Consider the following 25522-nt stretch of genomic DNA (forward strand, 5'->3'; position numbering starts at 1 on the left):
CAAAAAACCTCTACTTTAGCAGGCTTCAATTTCGAGTACCACTACTTGAAATAGCGGTTTATATTAAACTTCGTATTTTTTTGGTTTTCTTCATAACAGAGTAAATAAGAAGGCTGATTTTTCTGTTAACTAAAAAGATTGGAAGAAATATCCTCATTGCTAGATTATTCCAAGAACAACTCATCATTCCGCTTTTTAAAAATAAAACTAAACTCATGACTCCGACCGTAAATATCGGAAAAGAGGGAATGAAACGGAAGCCCCGTTTGGTTTAATGTAAAACATTTTCAATGGAAAATTAGTTTTCATTGAAAACATATTTTTAAGAAGAAAAAAAAAAATTTACATCAAAACATATTTTTACAGGAAAACATATTTTTACAAAAAAAACAAAATATTTTTAATTAAAACATATTTTTACAGGAAAACATATTTTTACAAAAAAAAAACAAAATATTTTCATTTAAAACATATTTTTAATAATGTAAAAAAAAAATATTTTTACATCAAAAAATATTTTTACAGGAAAACATATTTTTAAGAAAAAAAAACAATTGCAAATTAGTTTTCCTTTGTTTGGTTGCATACAAGAAATGTTCAAGAAAAATAAAAAAATAGGAGTGGAAATGTAAGGATGAATGAGAGGGAAGTAAAAAAGGAGGCAAGGAAGAGAGAGGAAAATGTGACTTCCCTTGTTTTGGAAAGGAAAATGTTTTCCATAAAGATGGAAATTTCCACCCTTGGAAAAATTGTTTTCCACCCCTGAACAAACCAAACAAAGGAAAATGGTAAAAAATGGAAAAATCATTTTCCATGAAAACCTTTTACATCAAATCAAACAGGGCCGGAATGTCATAATTTTTACAAGAAAATACAGGAGTGATCATTAGACATTTAGTCATACTGCTCACAAATAGTATTAGTAAGAATCAGATATACACATAGTAACAGGAACAAGATCCGTGCAAATTGCTAGCTACCTTATTAACTTGGCAGCATTTACAACAGTGATGTTGTAATCACTTTTTGATCTAGGGGTGTTGAAGGAGGAGAGGCAGACCTAATTTAAGGTAATGAGCAATGTTCTTCTGGGTAGGATGCAATAGACAGTATCTTGCACTCACTTTGATTTCTGTAAAATTGAAGCTCATTTCTGGCAAATTGTTTTGATGCGAAACATGCACGTTTTCTGACCTAACAAATACAAGTTCAAGACAATAAGAGCATATAAAATTCTGGTTGCCAAAACCAGAGTTCAGAAAAATCATGCCCCGTCATGAGTTTCGTGTTGAATTCTAGAGCCTGTGGACCAATTTGAAGAAAAAGACCAATTTTCTTCCATATAAGATGTGTCTGGAGGCAAAAGACTATCACTTAGACTATAATTAATCTCTGTTGATGTCTCTGCAGTGACCTCTGGCTGATTTTTTTGAGCTGAAACAGGAGCATGACGAAGTTGACTGATCACCTCCAACTCTAAAGCAGCTTCTCTCATTGTTGGTCTTTGCTTACTATCAATGTTCAGACATCTTTTAGCAAGGTTAGAAACAGCAAATATAGCTTCTTCTCTGCCTTCCTTAGCAACTTGAGCATCCAAAATATCATACAAATTGGAATTTTCCATAGCTGACAGAAAATATGACACAAGACTTTTTCCATTATGAGATTCAGTGGGAATAACAGCTCTCTTTCCTGTCAAGAGCTCTACAAGAACAACTCCAAAACCATAAACATCACTCTTATCTGTAAATTGATTTGACCGAAAATATTCAGGATCTAGATAACCAAAAGTACCTTGAATACGAGTGGTTAAATGAGTTTGATCAACACCAACAGACCTTGATGTCCCAAAATCTGATAATTTTGCTCTATATTTTGCATCAAGAAGTATGTTGGAAGTTTTTACATCTCTATGAAAGACAGGCTTAGAGGACGCGGAGTGTAAATAAGTGAGTGCACCTGCGACATCTATAGCAATTTGTAAACGCATTTCCCATGTAATAGGGAAATCCTCACTAGGACCATGTATATATTTTGAGAGAACTCCATTTGGAATGAATTCATAAACTAGCAGTGGGACTTCTGTTTCCAAACAACATCCCAACAGGTTAACAATATTTCTGTGATTGATTTCTGATAAAATAACCACTTCATTGATGAATTGACTCAACCCATTGCTGTTTCCAATATTAGATTTCTTTATCGCAACCACATTTCCATCACTCAACATACCTTTATAAACTTTACCTTGACCTCCCTGACCCAGCACTCTGTTCTCATTGAAGCCATCGGTAGCTTTCTCTAGTTCATCAGCAGTGAAAATTCTTGTTTTTTCGATCATACCATCCTTGGACCACATCTTCTGCTGTAATAACAAACCACCATTTTGTTTAAAGCATTTGGCTCTTTGCATTCTCTTTCTTCTTCTTCTAGCTATAATGAAAAGCCAAAACCCACTGAGCAAGAGAAGTATAGATCCCAAACCCAAGCCAAGTCCTGCAAAGTGCAAATAACATAGATACTATGCTCAGGATGAGGTCATCAGCGGATAGCAGAGAATTATACACCCTAACAGTTATGTGTTTTGGTTGGTAGAGCTAGAAGAGAAGACAGATATTCAGATGTGATTAGAGAAATGCTCTGAACTGTTAGAGGTTTCCATATTCATTCCAAAATCTTAATCAGTACTGTAACCAGGCTTTTCATTTAAGGCCATGGCTGATTACAAAATAAGAGAACCCTCAGTTTATTGAATTTTATAAATGTTAATCTAACTATAATTTCTACTGCAAGAAACATATAAAAAGAACAATTACCAAGAACTAAGATCAACTTCAAGCTGTTCGAACGACAGCCAGTACCATCCTTCCTGCCATCACCATAAAAACCACTTGGGCAGTAACACTCATAGTTTCCTTGAGTGTTGACACAAATGCTTGAACAAGGATTATTCACCCCTGCACACTCGTCAATTTCTGGGAAAAGATGTACAAATAGTCAAATAGTTATTTATAGGGGTGACTCTAACAAGCTTAATTTTTAAGCTGTTAATATATTTAGCATGCCACAAAAAAGGGCGAGAAATAAGATTCTTACCTATACAACCCGGACTAAGATAAGGATTTCCCTGATACCCATGTAGACATTTGCAGCGATACCCTATGACATTTAGAGCACGGCCAAGATCAATGCAACTTGTATTCTGTTGGCATGCATAAGTAGTTGAGTTCTTCTGAGCATCCTGGCACCGTTCATTGGGAATAAACCAGTCCAGCACTACAGGCACACTTTTCAGATATCCAGAGTCTTGGCCCTGCAGCCCCCGAAAGTTAAAGGTCGACTTTTCAAGTATGTACGCATAGCTGCAATTCCCTGATGAAACACTTGTGTTGTAATATATATTCTCTAGGCTAATATTCCAGAACTTTAAGCCCTTTGGAATGGGAGCCTCACAGCAGCCAATGCCCGAGCACATCTTGTTATGTAAGTCCTCTTCTCTAGAACACAAGGCAACACAGCTAGCAACTTCTCGACCAGTAGTTGTTTGTGCCTCAATCAATCCATAATGACGGCAACCAGTGACCACAAAGATGTTGGAGGCAGATGACACAGAATAGGGTTGGCCTGTCAGAACAACATTAGACCAGGTGTCATCTTCACCTGATCCTTCTTCAGCAAAATTGCATGAAGAAGCAACACGGCCATCTGTAACTGTAATCTGGGTCTCGGATAAATCAAGAATATGTCTACCAGATATTCTAGGTACAGAGAGATTTTTTTCGGTGTCACATACTACAATATACTTATACCCCAAGGAGCATCTCCTCCCAATGCCAAAAGGGTAGGGGATTGTCACGTTCCCACACTTACGTGGGCATCCAGGCAGTGTAGTATTGGCAGCAGAGAGCATGGTGGTTGCTTGTGTTTGCAACAATGAGGCACACACAAGACATGGAAAACCAAGCAAATGCCATATCGTAAAGAAGAATATTCCTAAGGAATTTAATATTCTCAAAAGAAACATTTCTCTCACCAATTTCATGATCTACTGATACTTCCCAATAAGGAAGAAAATATTATAGTAAAAAACAAGAAGCTGATGCTATCCTACAAAACACTTCATACAGTATGCAGTTAACGGAAAATGCAACACATAGACGTCAACAGTGGGTGTCAACTGTGTGTGATCTATCTATAATGACTCCCGCCCAAAGGTGACATAGGCAGCAATGTTACGCAATCTATCTAAGAGACTCCCACCCAAGGTGGATAGGAGTGTCAAAGACTCAAATCCATAAAGCAACACCATGGTGATAACAAATAGAGAAGAAACATAGGCTTAGTAATTAGACAATGACAGTTTGCTACATTTTGATAGATAAAAAGGGATAGGCTGTTTATTAAACCGCTGTCATATACTCTATAATTACCTAGAGTCAAAGAATTTTACGAGTACATTATTTAGCTTAGTGTAAAATGGACTATGGGTGGAGAATGCCCACATGATTATGAAAGTACTAAGTATATAGGTAAAGGGCTAGATGATGAGAATCTTACCAATTAAAGGTCTTCAAATTTGTATTCTTTACCGAGCGATATTGCACATGGTCAATTACAAATTGAACTATTTCTCTCTGAGTTTGCTTTCTAAAAATTGAAAAGTAAAGGAAACAAAGGCTGATTAATATCATTTTCAGAAGACACTATTGCCTTATCCACTCACCATGAATTTAGTGGTCTAAAATAAACCATCAGATAAAGACAAGACTTTCATAGGAAATTCAAAGAAAAAAACAAATTCTGATATATACTAATCATATACCTTAAGAAATAAATTTTCAGGGCACATTTAAGAATAAGTTTTGCAAAATTCAAGCTCATAGACAAAATAGGACAATCTCTACCAAATAGTAAAAATTCTAGATGTTGCTATCAGAGTTCAGTACGTAGTCTACATACCATATGAAATCAATGATACCTTTTGTAGTGTCCAATTTGAGAAGCTGTTCATTATTCAAGATATGCATGGAAAATTGGAGGCAAAGGAGCATAGCTTAGAGCCTTTGTAATCTGTGTAAATATACACACCAAGTGAACAAGATACATTGCAGCTTCTCTCCTTATTAGCCACAGCCCTTGCTTCCTGCCACACCCAAAAAAAGGCAAAAACTGCAAAGTAGTTTTGTAAATTCGGCAAGGACATATGTTTCAAGCTCTCACCAGCGAGTTCAGCATGTATATTATCATTCAAATCAGACTTTTCTACATGATTGTCACAAAGAAGAATGGCCGTCTTCCTTCCCAATAGCAATATAAGAACTAATTCGTATAATAAAGTCATGAGTATGACTCTTTATGCTAGAAAGTAAACAAGGCCTAGACAACCAATTGCCTTTAAGTATGTATAATCAAAGCATGCTTGATCAATAGGAATGAAACATCATATCCCAAAATCAAACAATTGTCCTCTACATTTAGCATTGACACCATATTGAAGATTTGGTTCCCCAAAAAACAACAAGATCGAGGATGCCAAGTGCAGGTACAATCTTACGACCTTACTCCTGCAGTCCTTCAATTCAACTGATGAATTTCTGAAGCAAGCCCTTTGATGAGTCACTTAAATTACCAGAAGACAAAAGCCTGACAAACAACGAAATAGTATCAACATCAGCTTTAAATCTTTTGCTAACCATAACGTCACAATAGTATAGCGCATTTGACAAGTCATTATTGAGAATATATCCTCGGATGATCATATTATAGGTACAACCATCAGGGGGGCAATCATCTTCGTCCATTTTGCTTAATAATTGAGCAGCTTCACTCATGAGCCCTTTCCTGCAGAAGCCTTTAATCATTGTAGTGTATATTTTACAATTTGGTTGCAGGCCCTTTGACACAAGATCAGAGAAGATTTTTGCTGCATCTTCAAGTTGTCCAGCCTCACACAAGCTGTTCACTAGGATATTGTAAGTGAGAGTAGTAGGTTTAATACCTTTATCCTCCATATCTTCAAGTAATGCCACTGCCTCACCCAGCCGAGCCCTTTTGCACAGGCCATCAAGCAATGAGTTATATGTGAAAACATTAGGAGTAACCCTCTGAGCTTGCATATCTGTGAATAACTGGTGTGCAAGTGTAAGTTTATTGGCTTTACACGAGCCATCAATAAGAGTGGAATAGGTTACAACATTCGGTGTTATCCCTTTTTGAACCATATATTCGAACAGAGTAAGAGCCTTATCAATGTTTTTGAGTTTGACATATCCATTGATCATAGTACTAAAACTTACTAGATCAAGCTCACAACCATTTTGGGCCATGATATGAAGTAGCTTTTTTGCATCTCTCATCTGACCACGCAAACAAAAACCATCAAGTAAAGCATTGTAAGTAATGATGTCAGGAGCTACACCCTTGTCTGTCATGTGTCTTATAATCGCTTCCGCTTCCACAACATTACCATCTTTACAAGACATATCAACCAGCATGCTGTAAGTCTTAAGATCTGGTGCAATGTTGCTCTTTAACATCTCGGTCAACACGCACTTAGCCTCTTCCCCACATCCAGAATTGTAACGGCCTCAAATCAAGGTATTATATGTGACAACATCGGGTTGCACACCCTGGGTTTTCATAGCGGATAACAGGTTCATAGCTTGTTGTAATAACTTATCCTTACAGAGACTATCAATAATAGTGTTGTATATGACAAAGTCAGGCTTACAATAACCAGCAGATTGCATTTTGTTAAGCAAATTGAGAGCAGCTGTATTGTCACCAATCCTACAAAGACCTTTAACCATAGAACCACAGGTAACAATGTCGGATTTGAAACCAAGCTTAACAATCTTATCCAACAAAAGAGCAGCTTGAGGGAGCATATCATTAAGTATATAACCATTGATTAAGGTGTTAAAGGTATAATTATTGGGGGGATAACCAAGTTTAAGGGATTTAGCCACGATAGAAAACCCGAAATCAACGCGGCCTAAATGACGGTAGCAATTAGTAAGAATACCAAACGAATGCATATCGTATCGAATACCCAGTAATTCAAGGTGCCTGGAAAGGGAGATAATGGTGGAATGAGGATGAAGGCGTTTCAATTTGGAAATGGCGGTGAATAACTGATTGAAAACGATAACACAAGGAAGAGGACGCAAAGAGGTCAATTGATTGAAGAGGGAAAGGGGTAATTTGAGATCGGAAAACCCTAATTTGCAATGATCTCTAACAGAATTAAGAATCAAATGACGATCATCAAAATAAGAAGAGTAAAAACGAGAAAGAAATTGAAAAGAAAGAAGAGAAAAGAGTGAGAAATGGGGAAGAACTGTAGAGAGAGGAAGAAGAGTACATTGTTGAAATTGCTGTGAATTACAAAGAGGATGAAAAAGCAGCGATTCCCTTTAACCCTGTTGATGTTCTTGAGTTTCAGTAGCCTGCAATTATAGGAGGAAGGAGGTAGAAATTGGTGAATAACAGGAGTAGGAGTATTATTTTGGTGGTATTGATGGTTTCATTGGACTCAAATTTTCAAGTATGGACTCAAATCTTTATCAGCGTTAACAAAATAAAATAACTTCAAATTTTATTCAGATGAAAATAATAATAATAATAATGATAATGATAATAATAATAATAATAAAATTACATTTAACAAGTAAGGTAAGAAACTACGAATATTACCAAATGAACCAACACTCTGTTAGTACTACAAAGTACGGGAGTAGCACTTCATATGTAACAACTAACAAGAATATTTTTACTTTTTTGGTATTCCACCCGATTCATTTTTTGAGTTAATTCGAATTTGAAAATCAATTCTAGACGGTTAGTTTCCAATTCCCTCTTAATTATTGTTGCAGGGATTGTACCAGGTGCTCTTTACCAACGACCAATTGGTTCGCACTGAGAATATTGACCTACAAGTATACAATATATCTCTTGTTCAAATTCCCCACTCTCACTTGTAATTTCAATAATTTGTACTCATTGCCCTAGTGACACATCACACATTCCCAAAAAATAAAGTATTCATATGCCGTAGTAATAGTAGTAATAGTACAACCTATTACAAAGTATTGAAGACTGACGTATTTCAAATTTCAATACATCAAAAAATAAATTTTGAAGAACAATACAATCAAAGTTGAAATATATGCACCATTGCTCATTTGGTTTTTATCCACGTACTGAAAAATATATGTACAAACTGCAATAAGAATATAACAAAATAATACGCAGTAATAATAAAGGCACAATGCTCTTGAAACAACACTGATATTTTCACTCGTATATTTCAAAAAATGATCAAATGAGTCGCAACAATGTTTTTTCTTGATGGAAACTTGGAAAGCGCTCTACTACAGCATATGGTATATCCATATATGCCTTCAAATTTGATTCTGCATCCCCAACCAACAATGAACTTCAACTGTACGAATTTACATGACTGAATGCCTGCCCACACATACGGCTCCCCAAGATCAAGGAGATCATAAAACATAATTTGTCCTCAATAACAGCACGAAGGAGTTCATCAGAGAAAACCAGAAGCTTATGAAGTCGACATTTACAGTTGCGCAGTTGCTTCAAGCTACTGAGACAAGCTCAACTAGCGCCCACTGGCAAGTTAGATATCACGTTTGGACTTCTGATGCCATAGATGGATACTTGTTTGTTAAAACACGAAGCATAGACTGGGTATCAACCAGTTTCTCCCTTAACATTGTGTTATATTCATATAGATCTTTAAGGTTCTTGTGGATATCAGACACATCAACATTAGAACTTCCATTAAACTCTGCCACAAACAAATGGTAATTGAGTTAAACCACGGTGCAGTTTATCATATTCAAATTTCCTTCATTCTTAATCACCAACATGGGTGGATAGAAAAACTAGAGAAATATTGAAATAGCAAGTAAAATAAGAAGCAAAGCGATCATCAGCATTAACTTACCAGGTAAAGTTGGTGGAGGAGGAATATTAACATCTTTCAAGCTTTTTGTAGGTTCTGACAAATGTTTTCCAACCTGGTTAAACATCATGAACTCCACTAATTATGCAGCCAAAATAATGTGAAAAATTGTAAAAGTGCTGAATCTATACATCAAAAGATGGATGCAACACTTGTTAAAAGTTCTTTTACCAACCACATACATGCAAAACCTCACGATCTGAATCTAGATCAGCTCATATGCAGGACAGAAACACAAGTAAATGCTTATTTTGGAAATTAAGTTATCAAGGCAGCTAAATGGACTGTCTTGTGAGGAGAAAAGAACTAATAATTCCACAAATTACTAGGTGACCTAAACAAAGACTTGGTGCAAGACAGTTGAGAATCTCGTCCTAAGTCGCAAACATACCATTGCTCTATTGGTCTAAAGACCTAGGAGTCTTACGACATTTTGAAAGGAGAATTGTAAAGTGAACATTTTTCTTTTCAAGCAAAATCCAAAAATGCAGAGCTTTGAACAAACTAATTTAGTGTAGAGAGTTAGAGACCTGCAGCGTATGTAGACCAAATACGAAGTCCATAAGAGACTTACCATTCCCTTACGCAAACTATCTTTCTTGTCAAAACTAATGGCACGCAGACTAATTTCTTGACGACTCCTTTTGTGCAAGGATTCGCCTTTTCTAAGCGAGGCACCCCCAGCACAATCACAACATCCGTTGCCGCTAAAGTTATAATTATCTTCAAGTAATGAGCTAGGACCCCATGTATACATTACATACTTCCTCAACTGGATCCAAGGTTAAAAAAGAGTGACTAATCAGAACTCGATTCCAAAGGAAGAAGGCAAACCACCTCAATTAGTAGTTTACTATTATGCATGGAATAATAGAACAGTACCTTATCCCAATGATCCTGAGCTTTACGTCGACTTCTGATATTCCTGAAAACCTGATCTTCATTACGTAGTCTTTTGATTCTATATTCACACTACCAGTCATGAAAAAAAGTTCATCAGCAAGCAAAAAGGTGGATTAGAGACTTGTTTTACTCATATAACTGACCATAACAAAAATTGAACAGATAAGTATTTTTAAAAAAAAAAAGTAACTCAAAAGAGTAGCGTGTGCAGGTATAAGTAAAATTACAAATTTTCCCTTTACTAAGGACAGGAGCATAACTAGTTTCCTCCCAAAGGAACCTAAAACAAGAAACCAGCAAAGAACCAATTGCCAAATCAGAGGTTCCAGCTGACTTTCCATGTGACAAAATACGGAAGTATCCAATTTTAGAGGGAAAGAGTTAACTCGATCATAAACCAAAATCTGCTGGAAGTAGAACAACCTTTACACTATAATATTATGAATAACAATGAAGCTACCCATGTAATATAGGATAGTACAATGACAAAGTACAGAAGACATGCAGATTGAAGGCCAATTTACAGGCATCACAATAAACAAAATAATCCATGTACATAAACTATTTGAGAACAAGCAACAGCCTCAAAAATTGTGTTGTGATTTTCAATACAGTGTCATTTTGGTGATACATTGGCAAGTAATAGATAACATAAAAATAAAACCATTACTTACTTGCACCAAAAGGTAGAAGAAAATCCCAATACTTATGCAGTAAAGTCCACCGAGGTCTGCAAGGAAGCTCACTGCAGTACCAAATGAAACAAGATATGAGATTGTGGGGAAGAGGGGGATAATTGGATTAAGCTATTAAAACAAATTAAAGATCTTAATGAGTCAAAAAACTGAATCACTGTCATATAAAAATGATTGCACCATCCAAATCTTAGCTCCAGTCCAAATAACAGCCGTTGACCACAGCAACATCACTAACATGCAACAGATGCCAAATTCAGCTTCGAAACAAGACCTTTAATACCATACATACAGTCATTAATATTGCTGACGTAAAAAAACAAGCCCAGAGCTTCTTCCCCTGATTTGGTTGAGTTGTTCACATGGCTTCATGTTACCAGCCAAGCAAAAAGTTCAGGGGATACATTTTAAGAAAGGAGAATGCTACAATAGAAGCTAGCAATTTATTTATTTTTTACTTTTTTTTTGTTGGGGGGGGGGGGGGATTTGTAGTGAACTCGAGATACTGTATTTTAATTAACAGCCCACATAATTTCATTATTGAAAAGAAACTAGATTTTATGGGGGACTCTCATCACTGAATCCTCATACTTCCTTAATTTTTCATAACAAAGAACTAGTCACCATACTAACTGATCACCTAGTTTGAAAGTCTTTACCGATTAAGGATCTTATGGAACAAAACTTCTGTCATTGCAGAGGTGAGGCTGCATACATTTGACCTCCCTTACCCCTCCATGGATTAGACACTAGTGAGAGGCACTATGGAACAAAACTTCTGTCATTGCAGAGGTGAGGCTGCATACATTTGACCTCCCTTACCCCTCCATGGATTAGACACTAGTGAGAGGCACTGGAATACTGGTACACTATGGGTTGTTGGTTGATAATCAAATTTTAAAATTCCTCTACTGCTAAATTACCTTAATGGTTACGCAAACAAATTAAAGACCTATTAGTTTTAAAATTTTGTATTAGAGAATGCATGGAATTTAAGGAACATAAGGAGCAATAATTAAACAAAAGCTCAGTCGTCAAATTCATCACCATTTGTCCACTATACATGAGAGACAACAGATCCGTAAATCAAACACATCATTGCAGATAACAAAGCATGTCGTTACACTTCATGCTCAATATTCAATGGCTATTGGCTAGGAACTAATGAGCATTTGTGAACAAAGCAACATGTTCTAGATATAGTGAAAATAGAGATTCATAAACAAGAGAGGCAATTAACATTATAACCAAAAGTGCTTACCTGGTCCCAATATATTCTGATTATCAATCTCAACTATGTAGTCAGAGAGAAAATTGATTTGCAATGTGGTGTTCATCAATCCATTATTTGGATTCTGAAGGGACGCCTGAAGAGCATTTGCATCTCTTATAAAGGAACCCAGAACAAACTCATGGAACAGAGGTTGGACAAGCTTTAGATTATGTAGATTCTGATACACTCTGGGAAATAAATTGAACTTTAATATATTTGTACCCATGCCTCGGAATGCTAAAGGCATATCATTCAAATCAGTTCCACTTCTCACCGTACCACTGACTAAACTCATATGTTTCTTCTGGGCAGGGTTTCTTGCTGTAAGATTGAATTCAAACGCAACTGCACTGGCAGGTTGACCAGGCAAATCAATAAATTGCCATGAGATGTATACATTGTCCCGTCCAAGAGGGCAATTGTTGCATCTCAAACTTATTGTTGGTCCACGGGAAGTGTTAAGGCAAGAATAGTTGGCAAAGGTTGACAGAGGTGCTACGCGATAGTCAATGGATCCTGGATTGCCCAAAAAAATAGTACCAAGACTGCGCAATTGAGAGCAGCTCATACTAGAAATGGTTGTAATATTAAACTCCATATCATTCATGAAAGCAACTAAATCAGGACCATTTGTTGCCCTCAGATTGTGGACCTCCACACTTCTTTTGGATATGATCTGATACAGAAGCCTGAGGAAGAGTGAGGAAAGCATGTCAAGAAAGCTTCCTAGCAGCAGCATACCCATATATAACAAGAAATGGACAGAAAATTTGTACACAATCAAATTTTGATAGGACATATGCATCAGAAAAACAACAAATTTTGTACACAATCTATACTCACGCCGAAAACAGACCAATGAAAAGTATCCAGCTGGCAATGGAGAATGCTCCCCCAAGTTCAGTTTTTCGCTTCTTAACTACCTTCTGATCCTCCTGCACATAGAAATGTGATATCCAGTTCAACAAGAGTTCTAATGCGTCAATGCGTCATACATAAGATGTTAATAATCGGAAATGATGACAAAGAACAGGGGGAATGATAATAAAGCAGTTATGGACATCTTGGCTCCATAACTGCAGGAGTTGAGAAATCTGGTCAACAAAGACACAATTCTGTGAGACAATAAAACATATAACTGATATAAGCAAAAATAATATTCTTCTACGAGTATAACAAGATAATGTTTCAAATGTCATAGGTCGGATGATACATGGTAACACAAGCTAGATTCAGTCTGTTCTCATGGTTAGTTAGTGAATAATTGACTGAATAAATTGCTACGTGAATAGTTATATAGCGTTTTAGGGAGAAAAATGTAGTGTGCGTTGGTTAAAGTACCTCCAAACTTCAGTACACAGCATTCCGATTCTCTTGACACCTAATGATCCTTTTTTTTTCCTTTCTGTTCTGCAACTTTATTCTTGTCCTATTCTGCTTCTACAACAGGCCAAAATGTACAAAGATCTATAAGCTCCCACAACTTCAATATCTGATTGTGCGACTAATTTATTTTATTCAGCTTAATGTATCATAGGTTTGGTAGATAATTAAGTGATGGCAAAGAGAGACACCAAAATTTCAATCTAAAGGAAGTTAACTAAGCTCCACTAAACTAAACTGACAGAACCTCACAATCTTCTAAAATCTGATAAACAATCTGCTCCTTCTAATTTAGATCTAACAATGGCTTTCTATAAGAGACATTGGGTTCTCATAAGAAGTTTCTAGCCCACGCAACAACAGAATGCAGTGCCATTTTGTTGCAGCATATAAGAAAGACAACTGAAACAAATTTCATCAATAGCTAATTTCATGAACGTCTTCCAGAAAAGATGCTCCCAAGACAATAAGGGCTTCTAAATGCTAAACCATAAGTGTACTAGAAACCATGGCCTGCTTGATTTAACATTAAGCATGTTATGCCAAAAGAATCGATATAATGAACAAGAACTTAGTGTTTAACCATCAGACATGACATCCATAAATAGCGTTCTGCCAAATATGTAAATTATGCCATTGGAGGTAAAAAAATCTCAAGCATAGTGAGCAACACAATAACATCCTCAGCTACAATTTCAAGTATCAAACAAGATGAAGGTCATTATCACCTAGCAGCACATTGCTTATCAAAAACCTTTATGCCTAAACTATCAAACAATTGAGTCACATCATATGAACACCACACACACACATGCTAGGGCGCCCCCACATAAACACACAGGTACTAGCAGTAGTACTACTAGACAACAACACGAACATATAAACACATCAAAATCCATGAATAAACACAATTAAATTCCATTCAAGCTAACTAAACTGCTACTTATTTAATATTCATCCCAATAAACCATCAAACACAATCATTTCAAACTTACAAACATCAAAAATAAACCAATAAAAAAAAAAATTTAAAAACCCCAATTTACCAGCCAATGCCTTGTAGCAAAGCAAACATCAAGACGACTGATCCACCATCTAAGCTGGAACCAAATACTTCTTCCATCCCCCAATTTGCGAAACCTTAAAAACACACAGAACAACAGCCAAGAAACCAACAAAACTGCAGTGGCTTCTAAGAACACAGCTTGAGATTGAGTAAACTTCTTAATTTGATCAAATGAAAAGATTGTTTCTGGGAATGAAATTGAGTAATCAACCCCAGAATTTACAATAAACTTTGAAGGATTTATAGTAAATAATCCGCAACTTTTTGTTGTAGCATTGAAGAGATACCCAGGTGAACAAGCACAAAGGGTTTTGTTATATAACACTGAATTAGCAGGACATGGGGCTTTGAAACCTGACATCTCAAATTGAATCAAGAAAAACCCACGAAATTAAATTAATAAAAATGGAATTTGGGGGAAATTGGGAATCTTAGATATTATCTAAAATCCCAATATTCCCAGATTTTTTTCTGGATCAGAGAAGCTGAAAATTGATCTGGGTAAGCATAATTTTGACTTTTAAATAAGGAATTATTTTTTTTAATTACTAATTGAATAAATTTGTGTGGGTTTAGCTGCTAAAGGGTAGAATATCAGCCAATGAATCTGAATTAATGTTTGAAGATATGGAGAAAAATAAAATGATAAAGTAGAATTTCTTGAAATGTGAAAGCGTACAGAAATTATTGGCGTGAGAAATGAATAATTAAGGAAGAGGAGAGAGAAAGAGAAGAGAGTGGTCAAATTGTTGAAGAAGAAGAAGTATGGCAGAGAAGCAAAGAATGTTGTTGCTACAGAATACAGACAGTAGGAGAGAGAAATAAAGATGGGAAGAGAGAAATAAAGGTTTTGAATCTATGTCGTGTTTTCTAGAGTTGCTCAGAAAACATGTAATTAGTACAGGATTTATTAGTCTAATTACAATTACTGATTTTATTCTGTGTATATTAATGTATTCGATCTTTTCAAAGGAAAATGTCACGGAGTAAAGGTTGCCTTAAGAGTTAAGGGTACAGATGTGGATGAAATCATATATCATATGCATACATTGTACAATATACGAGTATTTGGTACGAGTATTGAGTGCATTGGTACGAAGGTTTAGGTGACAATTACCACTTACCTAGAGATAATAGTTATCACCTTTTTCTTCCTTTTTTTTTTTTTGGGAAACGGATTTGTTTCATTTGCATTTACATTTCTAAAAGAAAATATAATCATGTAGCTACTTGTTTGAATCGTCTTTATATGTTGTTTCTAAATATTAATTTATCCTCGTAACTTATACTTTGTGGATAATTAAAAAAAATTTGACAATATTCTAAATTAGTGAACCTACGTACATAGTCAAACCAAGGCATTTATTTTGAAATAGAAGGAGTATCTAGCATTGATAATCGAGAAGCACTAAAGTGGATGAAGGTAAACAAGTGGAAGGACGGTTAACACAATAATAAATCCAATAAAAATGGTAGGAATAAAACAAAATTATATGCTACGAGCACTAATTATTTAGTACGATAAAGTTGTATGTTCCCGTTCATTTTATCTATTGTAAAATAGAGCAAGTAGAAAGAAATAGCGCAATGACGCAATGAGTATAAAATCACAATCCAACCATCTATCTCTATTACTCTGTCTTAAAGAAATGTAGGATTAATAAGAAGTATCTAGTAGAGGTAATCAGAAATTGGGCCAAGGCTAGGTCTTGGCATAAAATATCATACCCAAATCCGCAAAAAAAAAGTGTCGACTAAGACAAACTATACACTTTTTTTTTGGACCAGATCGGATTTTTTTTAACTATAAATGTGATCTTACGCTGCCCAAACCCGAATATTACTCAAGCCATATTGAATCTAGCTAGGGGGCTTAGTATTAATGTTCACCTCTAGTATTCAAGCAATCAACACCTCATTCTTCAACTTACATTAACTTTAAATAAATTCATTTAAATTAACGGAACTCTTCTAACCAAATCTACCTTTAATAAGAATTATGCCTACAATTATCATGTGCATCATTTATAACCAATGATATTTCGAAATTAAATCAATTAAGAAATCATTATTATACAGATAACTCATGCATAACATGAATATAGAGTTGCATACTAAGCCTTGTTCTATTCAACTTATTTTTGTTAATCCGAATTTATTTTTTACTAAAACTAGAATAATTTTTTTAAGGTGAACTGAAAAGAGTTATTGATTTTTATTGAAATGAAATTATTTTTATTGAATATTGTTTTTATGACGTGAGAGAACATTGTCTACTATTGATTTAATAAAATAAGAAAAAACGAGTAAGGAAATTGGATTATTAGTTGACAACTACCTTAACCAACAAGTTTAAGGGCCTGTTCTCATATGATTATTTTCACTTCAGTTCAGCTCTAATAAGTTCAGTTCAGTTAAGCTCCTAATTTCCTTCTCTTATAAAATATTCATTTCACTTCAGTTCAGTTCAGCTCAATTCAGTCAATGAGAACAGGCCCTAAGTTCAATCAATCTGTAATAATATTGACCGAGTAACCCCTATTACACTAATGAAATAACCCCATATAATAACCACGTATAAAAATTTGTGAAGGTTGTTGTGACCGGTTACATATACGAATTTATAAATTTCAATTCTAATCAAACTCATTTATACCTTTATCAAAGATAAAATTAGGAAGGGGAGAAGATAACAAAAATAACAAATAATTACAAGTTCGATTCTATAATGGAAAAATTGCCCCCATTTATCCCAACTTTGTCTTGTCCGCCAATAATAATTCCTACTTTGGATTATTCACCATCACTCCCAACTTTAGGGGGTATTAATTTCTATTGCACCCAATTGGTCATCCAATCTAATATTACAGGTTAAAAGACACGTGTCAGCCTATAATTGGCTTAAAAAAACAAAAAAAAAAACCACAAACCACCCATGCCTAGCCCGGAAAACACCCCACCCCACCCCCACCCTGCCGGAAAATTGGCCCCATCCCCGAAAACTCCTCCCCGTTGTCGGAAACCGCCGCCCAGCCACCCCCTTCCCCTCCCCCACCCCCGAAAACCCCTCCCCCATTGCCGGAAGCCGTCGCCCAGCCACCCCCTTCCCTTCCCCCACCCCCGAAAACCCCTCCCCCACCCTTTCCCCTTCCCCCACCCCCGAAAACCCCCCTCCCCCACCCCCACCCCCAAAACCCCTCCCCAGTAGCCACGAAAATCGGCCACAAACAGCCGAAAATCGGCCGATTTAGGGTATTCAGCCCCAACATCGGCCAATTTCGTCCATTTGTGGGCGATTTTCGTGGTTGATTTTGGGGTGGGGGGTTGCTTTTGTGGTGGCCAATTTTTGTGGGGAGTGCGTCGGTGGGGGTGGCTGCCGTTAAGGGGTTGGCTGGGTTTTTTCTTTTTTAATTTTGTTTTTTTTTTTTCATTTTTGTTTTTTTATTTGACCATTTACGTAGTGACACGTGTGTAAAAAAAAATCTAACACACAAATGTTGACCGGATTAACCGGTTGTAGATAAGTTGGGTGCAATAGAAATTAATGTGGGGCAAAATTGGGAGTGATGGTGAATAATCGAAAGTATGGATTATTATTGACGGACGAGGCAAAGTTTGGATTAATGGGGACAATTTTTTCTTGAATAATTGTATCAAACTCATATGATTGAAAGAGGTTAAATTCTAATCAAACTTTTACGGAGTAAAAAGAATCCTTCAACGGGTTTTCACCATCAAACTCTTAATCATAAAGTCGTCTCATTATTCATTACCCTCTTCCCTTAACCCCAAACCCCTTCTTCTCACCCACCTTCGCCTTTCTCTCTCTTTCTCTCTCCTCCTCACTCCCATTAAAACAATAACTTCACTTCTTCAAATTTCACACCAAATTTCCCCAACAAATTCAAATTCAACAAAAAAAATCCCCAGAAAAAACCTAATTTCAAAATCCCCAGAAAAAACCCCCAAAAAAACAAAAACCCCAAATCAATCAAATAATAATGGAACCCTTATCAATTCAACCGACCCAATCATCAATTCTACTGTTTCTACCAATTTTTCTTACAATTTATTTAACTGGGTATTTCATAATCTTCAAAAATTGGCCCCCTAAATTCCGCCCAGAAGGTGCTAGCTGCTTCATCTCCCTCTTCCATGGCACCCCAGCTGCAATCCTCGCTATTTTCTCTCTCCTCAACAACAACTCTCACCAATCTTTCTTTTCCCAAAATACCCTTCTCCAAAACACGATCCTTGACTACAGTATTTCTTATTTCATCATGGATTTGACCCATTACCTAATTTTCTACCCTTCTGATCTTTTATTTATTGGGCATCATTTAGCAACTTTGTTCGTGTTCATAACTTGCCGTTATCTTGTTTCTCATGGTGCATTCTCTATCTTGGTGCTGCTAATTTTGGCTGAAATCACAAGTTTATTGCAAAATCTTTGGACTTTGGCAAATGCAAAAAGGGTAGAATCGGAACTTGCTGAAAAAATCTACTCTATTTTGTCACTCCCTTTTTATGTAATTTATACTGTTGCTAGGGTTATTTTAGGGCCATTATTTGTGTATAAAATGGGGTATTCTTATTTTAAAGGAGATGGGAATGGTATTATTCCAACTTGGGTTATGATTTCTTGGATTTGTGTTATTGTAACAGCAATAACAGTCAGTATTTTGTGGATATGGAATTTATGGGTGGAGTTGTTTAGACAATGGAGGAAGAAGAAAGTTCAATAAGGGTATAATTGTAATTTTACTTCTTTTTTTTTTTTTTTTTTTTTTTTTGTGCAAATATAAATATTAATGTATTGCACTTTGGATTATATATATATATAAATATAATTTGGAAAAAAAAAAATCAGGTGCTTTCAATTTGTTTTGGCTTTATTTGTGTGGTTTTCAATTTGTTAATTGGTGTTTTGTGTTGTAAGTTGTGATTAATTATTTAATTTATTGTCTTTGTCACTTTTTGACTAATAAATCGACTTATAATTGAAGTACATTAATTTATTAAGTTTATGATGTAATCAAGTTATAGTGATGTTGTAAATGATTAAATAACTATATCGTGCTTGGTTTTTGAAAATCTCAAGCTGAGTAGAGTAGCTTGCGAGTTGATTAGATTCACTAGTCATACCAATAAAATGATAAAATTTCCTTAAAATCATACCAAGTTACTTACTCCCATCGATCCATCATATTATTATATAGTCACTTGGATTAGTTGCATTACTTGTACGTAGTATATGTTAAGGTGAAATGTATCTAATTTTTGTCTTTAAGCCGGAGTATCTTTAATTTATATAGTAATCTTTATTATATTTTAGTAAATTTATTTATGTTATCCCATGCCTAAATGAGAGATAACCCTAGTATTTATCGAGTAAAAATAGCCGCCCAAGTTACTAACTAGGCAAAAAACTAAATGACAAAAAATTAATTGGTTACTGAATGAATTATTGAATGACATAAATATATTTCCAACTTATAGATTCATAATAGTCGTATGGGAAAATATATAAGTTGGAAAATATAAGAAAATATAAGTTGGAATTCAATAGAGTCCGTTACGATTATAAATTTATGATAATTTGATATGTCTAGGATTAGAAAAGTTTAAATATGGTAGAGATAAATACTCCGTATTATTTAGGTTATCTTTTGTGGGCTATAAATATTAGCAAAAAATATCAATACAGCTTAAGCGACTAATATCGACTTTAGCTTTAAAAAACATTGCTATACTAGTATCTATCATAGACTCATAGTAACATTAAACAGAGGAATTACTATCTTTTTATGTTGGCCTATGTTGTTGATTCAAAATTCCAATTGCCTTCTTAACCATGAATTTTTCTAAGCCAGTTGTAAACATTGCTATTAGCACAAAGAAAATGAGATCACGCAATTAATGCCATACATAAGCTTGTTGCAAAAAAAAAAAAAAAGGCATATTCTTTTTATGAGAATATTTTCTAGTAGTACCATTATTTTTTCAATATTTTTTTTTTTGAAGGAAAGCCCCAACTGGGAACTTAGCTTTCATTACTTGGGAGATCAGAATTTAACAAAGCAACGATACACTCAGGAAAAGTCGAAGACCAAACCTGCTTCCCTACAACCCAAGGCATACAATGAGCAAGCTCATGCGCCACTTTATTCCCCTCCCTCCTAATAAAGCTCCACTTAACCGACTCAAGCAAACCACTAACATGATAAATATCATCTAATATAAGGTGAAAAGAACTACTCCCTCTTTCTCGTGACGAAACAGCATTAATCAAACCGAGGCAATCGCTTTCCATGACCACATCTTTAAACCCAAGGTCCACTGCCATTTGAAGCCCAAACAAGAGTGCTTTAGCTTCAGCAATATTGGGAGCCCATCTATCATCCACCATCCAAGTTATAGCAGCACAAGCACTGCCATCAGCTCTACGAATAACAGCCCCCACACTCGACCCCAAACCTTCCCAAATGCCAGCATCTACATTCACTTTCACCCTCGACCCAGCAGGGGGCTTCCAACGAACAAGAGCAGCAGCTCTCACCCCCACACCCACATCATCTTCGTGCTGCAGTTCAGACATGAGCTTCCAAACATATGCCATTGAAATTCGAGGATCACAAGCCTCCCCTTCAAACAGCCACCTATTCCTAGCATTCCAAATGGCCCAACAAATGGTCATGAATAACCCATGCTCCTTCTTTGGCAAACAATCAATACGAGTCAAGGCAAAATCCCCAAAACTCCTATAGCCACCCTCGATTCCATCAGTCACACCACTCTCGTTCCAAATTAACCGCGCAATTACACAATCCCGAAGGCAATGCAAATCAGTTTCCTCCTTCGAACCACAAATGCTACATAAAGGATCCATACTTGATACTCTTCGATGAAGCCCCACCATCGTGGGAAGAGCTCCACAACACGCACGCCAAAAGAAAATTTTCACTCGTGGGAGAGTATTAGCATGCCAAATTTTACTCCACACATTTGACCCACTTGAAGCAGTAGCTAGCTCACTTGTATCCACATCCCCAAAAATAGCTCTATAGGCGGAACGAACCGAATAATCACCATTCTTCTCGAGTTCCCAGCAGTAGCTATCCTCCGGCAGACGACAGCTAATAGGAATTCTTAATATGCGTTCCCTTTCAAAAGGCAGGAACAATTCATCAATAACCTTCCTATCCCATGTGGCAGTAGGGAGATGAATAAGATCACACACCCTCATATCCTCCCTTACCGATCCCCTAGGTGAGATCACCATTCGAGACTGAGTCTCAGGAATCCACGGGCTACCCCAAATTGGAATACTCAATCCGTCGCCAACCCTCCATCTAATACCTCTTTGAATCACCCATTTCACACTCCAAATCCCTCTCCATGTATAGCTAGGATTAGCCCCAACTTCTGAAGTAAGATAACTACCATTCGGAAAATATTTAGCCCTCAAAATCTGCACAATTAAACTCTCGGGATGTTGAAGAAGTCGCCATGCTTGCTTACCCAACAATGCAGCGTTGAACAATTTTAAATCACGAAACCCGAGACCACCACTAGCCTTAGGAGCACACATCTTCTTCCACGCCACCCAATGAATTTTTCTCTCTCCATTTTTTTGCCCCCACCAAAAGTTTGCTACCAAAGCCCTCAACTCGTCACAAAAAGAAGAAGGGAATTTAAACACACTCATCGCGTAGGTCGGGATAGATTGGGCCACTGCCTTAATCAACACCTCCCGACCCGCCTTAGAAAGAAAACCCCCCTTCCACCCTTGTAGTCTTTTCCACACTTTTTCTCTAATATCCTTCGTCAACACTCTCTTCGATCTCCCAATAACTGTTGGGAGACCCAAATATTTATCATGAATATCAACGACCTTCACTCCCAACCTATCCGCCAACTCTCTCCGTCTCACCTCACTCACTCCTTTGCTAAAGGAAACAGTCGTCTTTCCCAAATTCACCATTTGCCCCGACGCCAACTCATAAGTTTTCAGAATTTCCCCAATGTTGTCCACCTCCGCCTCACTAGCCTTCGAAAAAATAATACTATCATCCGCAAACAATAAATGGGAAATAGAAGGAGCCGACTGAGCCACACGAATCCCATGCAAAGTACCATTCTCCACCGCTCTGTTAAGCAAACCCGAGAGAGCCTCCGCACATAAAATAAACAAATACGGGGATAATGGATCACCTTGCCGAATACCCCTACTAGGAGTAAACTCCCCTGAAGGTGCTCCATTTATCAACACAGAAAAAGAAACCGTAGAAACACAGTGTATAACCCGATCAATCCAACACCCTGCGAATCCCATCTTAGTCATCACCGCCCTCAGAAAATCCCATTCCACTCTATCATAAGCCTTAGCCATATCAAGCTTTAGAGCCATAAATCCCTCCAAACTAGCAGAATGTTTCATATGGTGAAACATCTCAAAGGCCACCAAAATGTTATCTGTAATTAATCTACCCGGAGTAAAAGCACTCTGATTAATTGAAGTAATCTCCGATAGAAAAATTTTTAAACGATTAGCCAAAACTTTAGTGACCAACTTATACACCACATTACACAAACTGATCGGCCTAAAATCAACCATTTTATCCGGGGCTTTTTTCTTCGGAATAAGAACAATGAAAGTTTTATTAATAGACGTTGGAATATCATCACCATTCAAAATTCCTAACACCAAACTAGTCACAGCAGGACCAACAATGTGCCAATAAGTCTGAAAGAAAAGAGGGCACATACCATCTGGCCCCGGGGCTTTCAACGGGTGCATCTGTTTTAACGCGCACAAAACCTCATCCGGAGTGTAGTGGGCTACAAGTGTATCATTCATATCATCAGTGACTCTTCTCTCAATCCCCATTAGAGCATCATCAAAATTACCCGGATTGGACGAGGTAAATAAATGCCGAAAATAATTTGTAGCCACCTGCTCCACCTCCTTTTCCCCATTATGTGTAATGCCATCATCAGACACCAAGCAAGAAATTTTATTTTTTTGTTTTCGACTAGAAGCTTTCCTGTGGAAATAACTAGAATTTCGATCCCCGGCCTCCAACCACAAAGCCCTCGATCTTTGCTTCCAATATAATTCTTCTTGATGTAGGAGATTAGTAATCTCCTTAACCACTCTCCTTCTCTCCTTAACTTGACTTTCAGACCTGCCCTCCTTATTAAGAGCCCCCAGCCGCTTTCTCCTCTTCCGAATCTCCTTAAAAATATGCCCAAATTCCTTCTCACTCCAAGACGCCAACTCCGCAGCACACAAGGCTATTTTATTCTCCACTGCAGCTCCCCCCGCAAGCCATGCACCATCTACCACCTTTTCACAACCCTCATTTTCTGTCCAGCCTTGCTCAAACCGAAAGATCCTCCCCTTTCTCCGTACCTCATCCACGCTCCCATCAAGAGTGAGCTTCAACGGGGCATGATCACTCCACTCACGGTCAAGGTGCAGCAACTTCGTATTTGGGAACAAAATTCTCCAACTTTGAAGAACAAGAGCTCGATCGAGGCGACATTGAACATTATCCTCACCCCATTGCCCATTATCATAAGTAAACTCGTACCCGGAGTAAGGCAAATCAACTAAGTTACACCTATCAATAACATCTCGAAAGTTCTCCATTTGCCACAAGGCTCGATCACGCCCCCCTTTCTTCTCCGATTCATGAAGGATTTCATTGAAATCCCCAATACAAACCCATGCCTCATCACACTCATTAGCAAGGTTCCCCAATAATTCCCAAGATAAGTGCCGGTTATGAACCTCAGGCCACCCATAGAACCCCGATAGACGCCAAGTAGGAACCTCACCAATGCCCTTCTTCACAAAAACATCAATGTGGTGTATCGACATCGACCGTAGCTCCACCTCGATCTCCTTCCTCCAAAACAAAGCCAAGCCCCCCGAACGACCACGGCTATCTACAGCAATCCCATCAAAACCACTTAATTTCGAACGAATTTTCATCATTCCACCACTACTAAGTTTCGTCTCCATCATAAAAATGAGAGACGGGGCCTCCCTCCGTACTAAGTTCCGGAGATTATTAACTGCATCGGTGTTGCCCAGACCTCTGCAGTTAATACTAAGAATACTCATTGGGCTTGGCGGGGAAGCTCCTCCGCTACCCCCGCCTCTCGCCATCCATGTAAAGTACCATCAAGCATAGTTCTCTTCGCTACATTCTCCACCTCCATCAAGTTATCCTCACCCTCTCTATTCCTTTTTCCAAGTAAGACCTCACCCTCATAATCCATTTTACTCACCTCCCCCCTCTCCCTCTCTTGCCATCCTTTTTTAAATTTTCTCGAACCCTTACCCCCCACCTTACTCGCCTTCTCTCCCTCCCCTGCCACAAATATCCTGCCCGAGTTCACATTCCCCATTAATAACGGGATTGCAACACTCACCCCTGAAGTGTTTTCCTCACCCCTTCCCCCCTCCTCACTCCCATATACCCCCTCCTTCCCATTATTTTGCACACTCTTCTTACCACTCTCCAGACACGCCCCTGACAGATCAGCTAACCCCTCTCCCTCCTCACTCCCTTTACCTCCTTGTCTCCCCCTTCCTGTTTCTCTGTTAAGCATGGCAACTGGTTTGCAAGTGAACACCAACTCCCTCCTCGAGGAAGATTGTATAGCAGTCACATCATCAATCAATTTTGCGCGACCTTTGCGAGGAGAAGCTCTTAGCCATAGACCCCATTGCTTCTCTTCAATTTCCTCATCTTCTTCAATCGTAGGACAGTCACGCTCAGTGTGTCCAACTACCCCACACATGAAGCAAAAGGTAGACAACCGTTCATATTTCAATTGAATCATCGTCACATTCCCCTGTTTGTTTCTGATTTTTTGCACCCTTCGCAGAGGTTTCGACGTGTCTAGCATCACACGCACTCTACGAGATTTGTCCCACCCCAATTCATCCTTCTCCACCTCTATCACAGCCCCGATTTTATCCGCAATCACCCTAACATCCTCATTCGATCTACTGTCAAGGGGTAAGTTATATAGTCTAATCCAAAAAGGGCAAAATTTCAGTTCAATAGTCTCTGGTTGTTCGTTACCAGCAATATCCTTAAGTAAAAGTAATTGGTTCTCAAAGTTCCACGGTGCCCCGTCAAGGACCTTCTCTTTATCACGCCAATGAAAGAATTGGATGATAAAGAGATTATTTT

At 37.4% G+C, this 25522-nt stretch overlaps 4 protein-coding genes and 1 pseudogene across 4 annotated transcripts; 1 reads left to right on the plus strand and 4 right to left on the minus strand.

Moving 5' to 3' along the window:
* Positions 1-849: 849 nt before the first annotated feature.
* LOC145574301 (wall-associated receptor kinase-like 8) lies at positions 850-4637 on the minus strand. Its single transcript, XM_081632056.1, has 3 exons — positions 3097-4637; positions 2817-2975; positions 850-2496 (listed from the first exon to the last, which is right to left on the minus strand). Exons 1-3 carry the CDS (start codon positions 4040-4042, stop codon positions 1265-1267), a joined length of 2337 nt encoding a protein of 778 aa, XP_081488182.1. The 5' UTR covers positions 4043-4637; the 3' UTR covers positions 850-1264.
* An 823-nt stretch (positions 4638-5460) lies between these two features.
* LOC145577101 (uncharacterized) lies at positions 5461-6536 on the minus strand. Its single transcript, XM_081634774.1, has one exon. The coding sequence runs from the start codon at positions 6534-6536 to the stop codon at positions 5580-5582; it is 957 nt and encodes a 318-aa protein (XP_081490900.1). The 3' UTR covers positions 5461-5579.
* Positions 6537-6587: 51 nt separating this feature from the next.
* On the minus strand, positions 6588-7037 carry LOC145577102 (pentatricopeptide repeat-containing protein At2g16880-like). Its single transcript, XM_081634775.1, has one exon. The coding sequence runs from the start codon at positions 7035-7037 to the stop codon at positions 6588-6590; it is 450 nt and encodes a 149-aa protein (XP_081490901.1).
* A 1066-nt stretch (positions 7038-8103) lies between these two features.
* Positions 8104-15180, minus strand: LOC145574302 (uncharacterized). Its single transcript, XM_081632057.1, has 8 exons — positions 14290-15180; positions 12704-12795; positions 11849-12549; positions 10567-10637; positions 9872-9961; positions 9564-9761; positions 8972-9044; positions 8104-8812 (listed from the first exon to the last, which is right to left on the minus strand). The coding sequence occupies exons 1-8, from the start codon at positions 14668-14670 to the stop codon at positions 8649-8651; spliced, it is 1770 nt and encodes a 589-aa protein (XP_081488183.1). The 5' UTR covers positions 14671-15180; the 3' UTR covers positions 8104-8648.
* A 2930-nt stretch (positions 15181-18110) lies between these two features.
* On the plus strand, positions 18111-19179 carry LOC145574304 (TLC domain-containing protein At5g14285 pseudogene; annotated as a pseudogene).
* Positions 19180-25522: the final 6343 nt, after the last annotated feature.

This window comes from Chenopodium album, chromosome 13, assembly GCF_948465745.1.
Source record: "Chenopodium album chromosome 13, dcCheAlbu1.1, whole genome shotgun sequence".
NCBI classification, from domain to species: Eukaryota; Viridiplantae; Streptophyta; class Magnoliopsida; order Caryophyllales; family Amaranthaceae; genus Chenopodium; species Chenopodium album.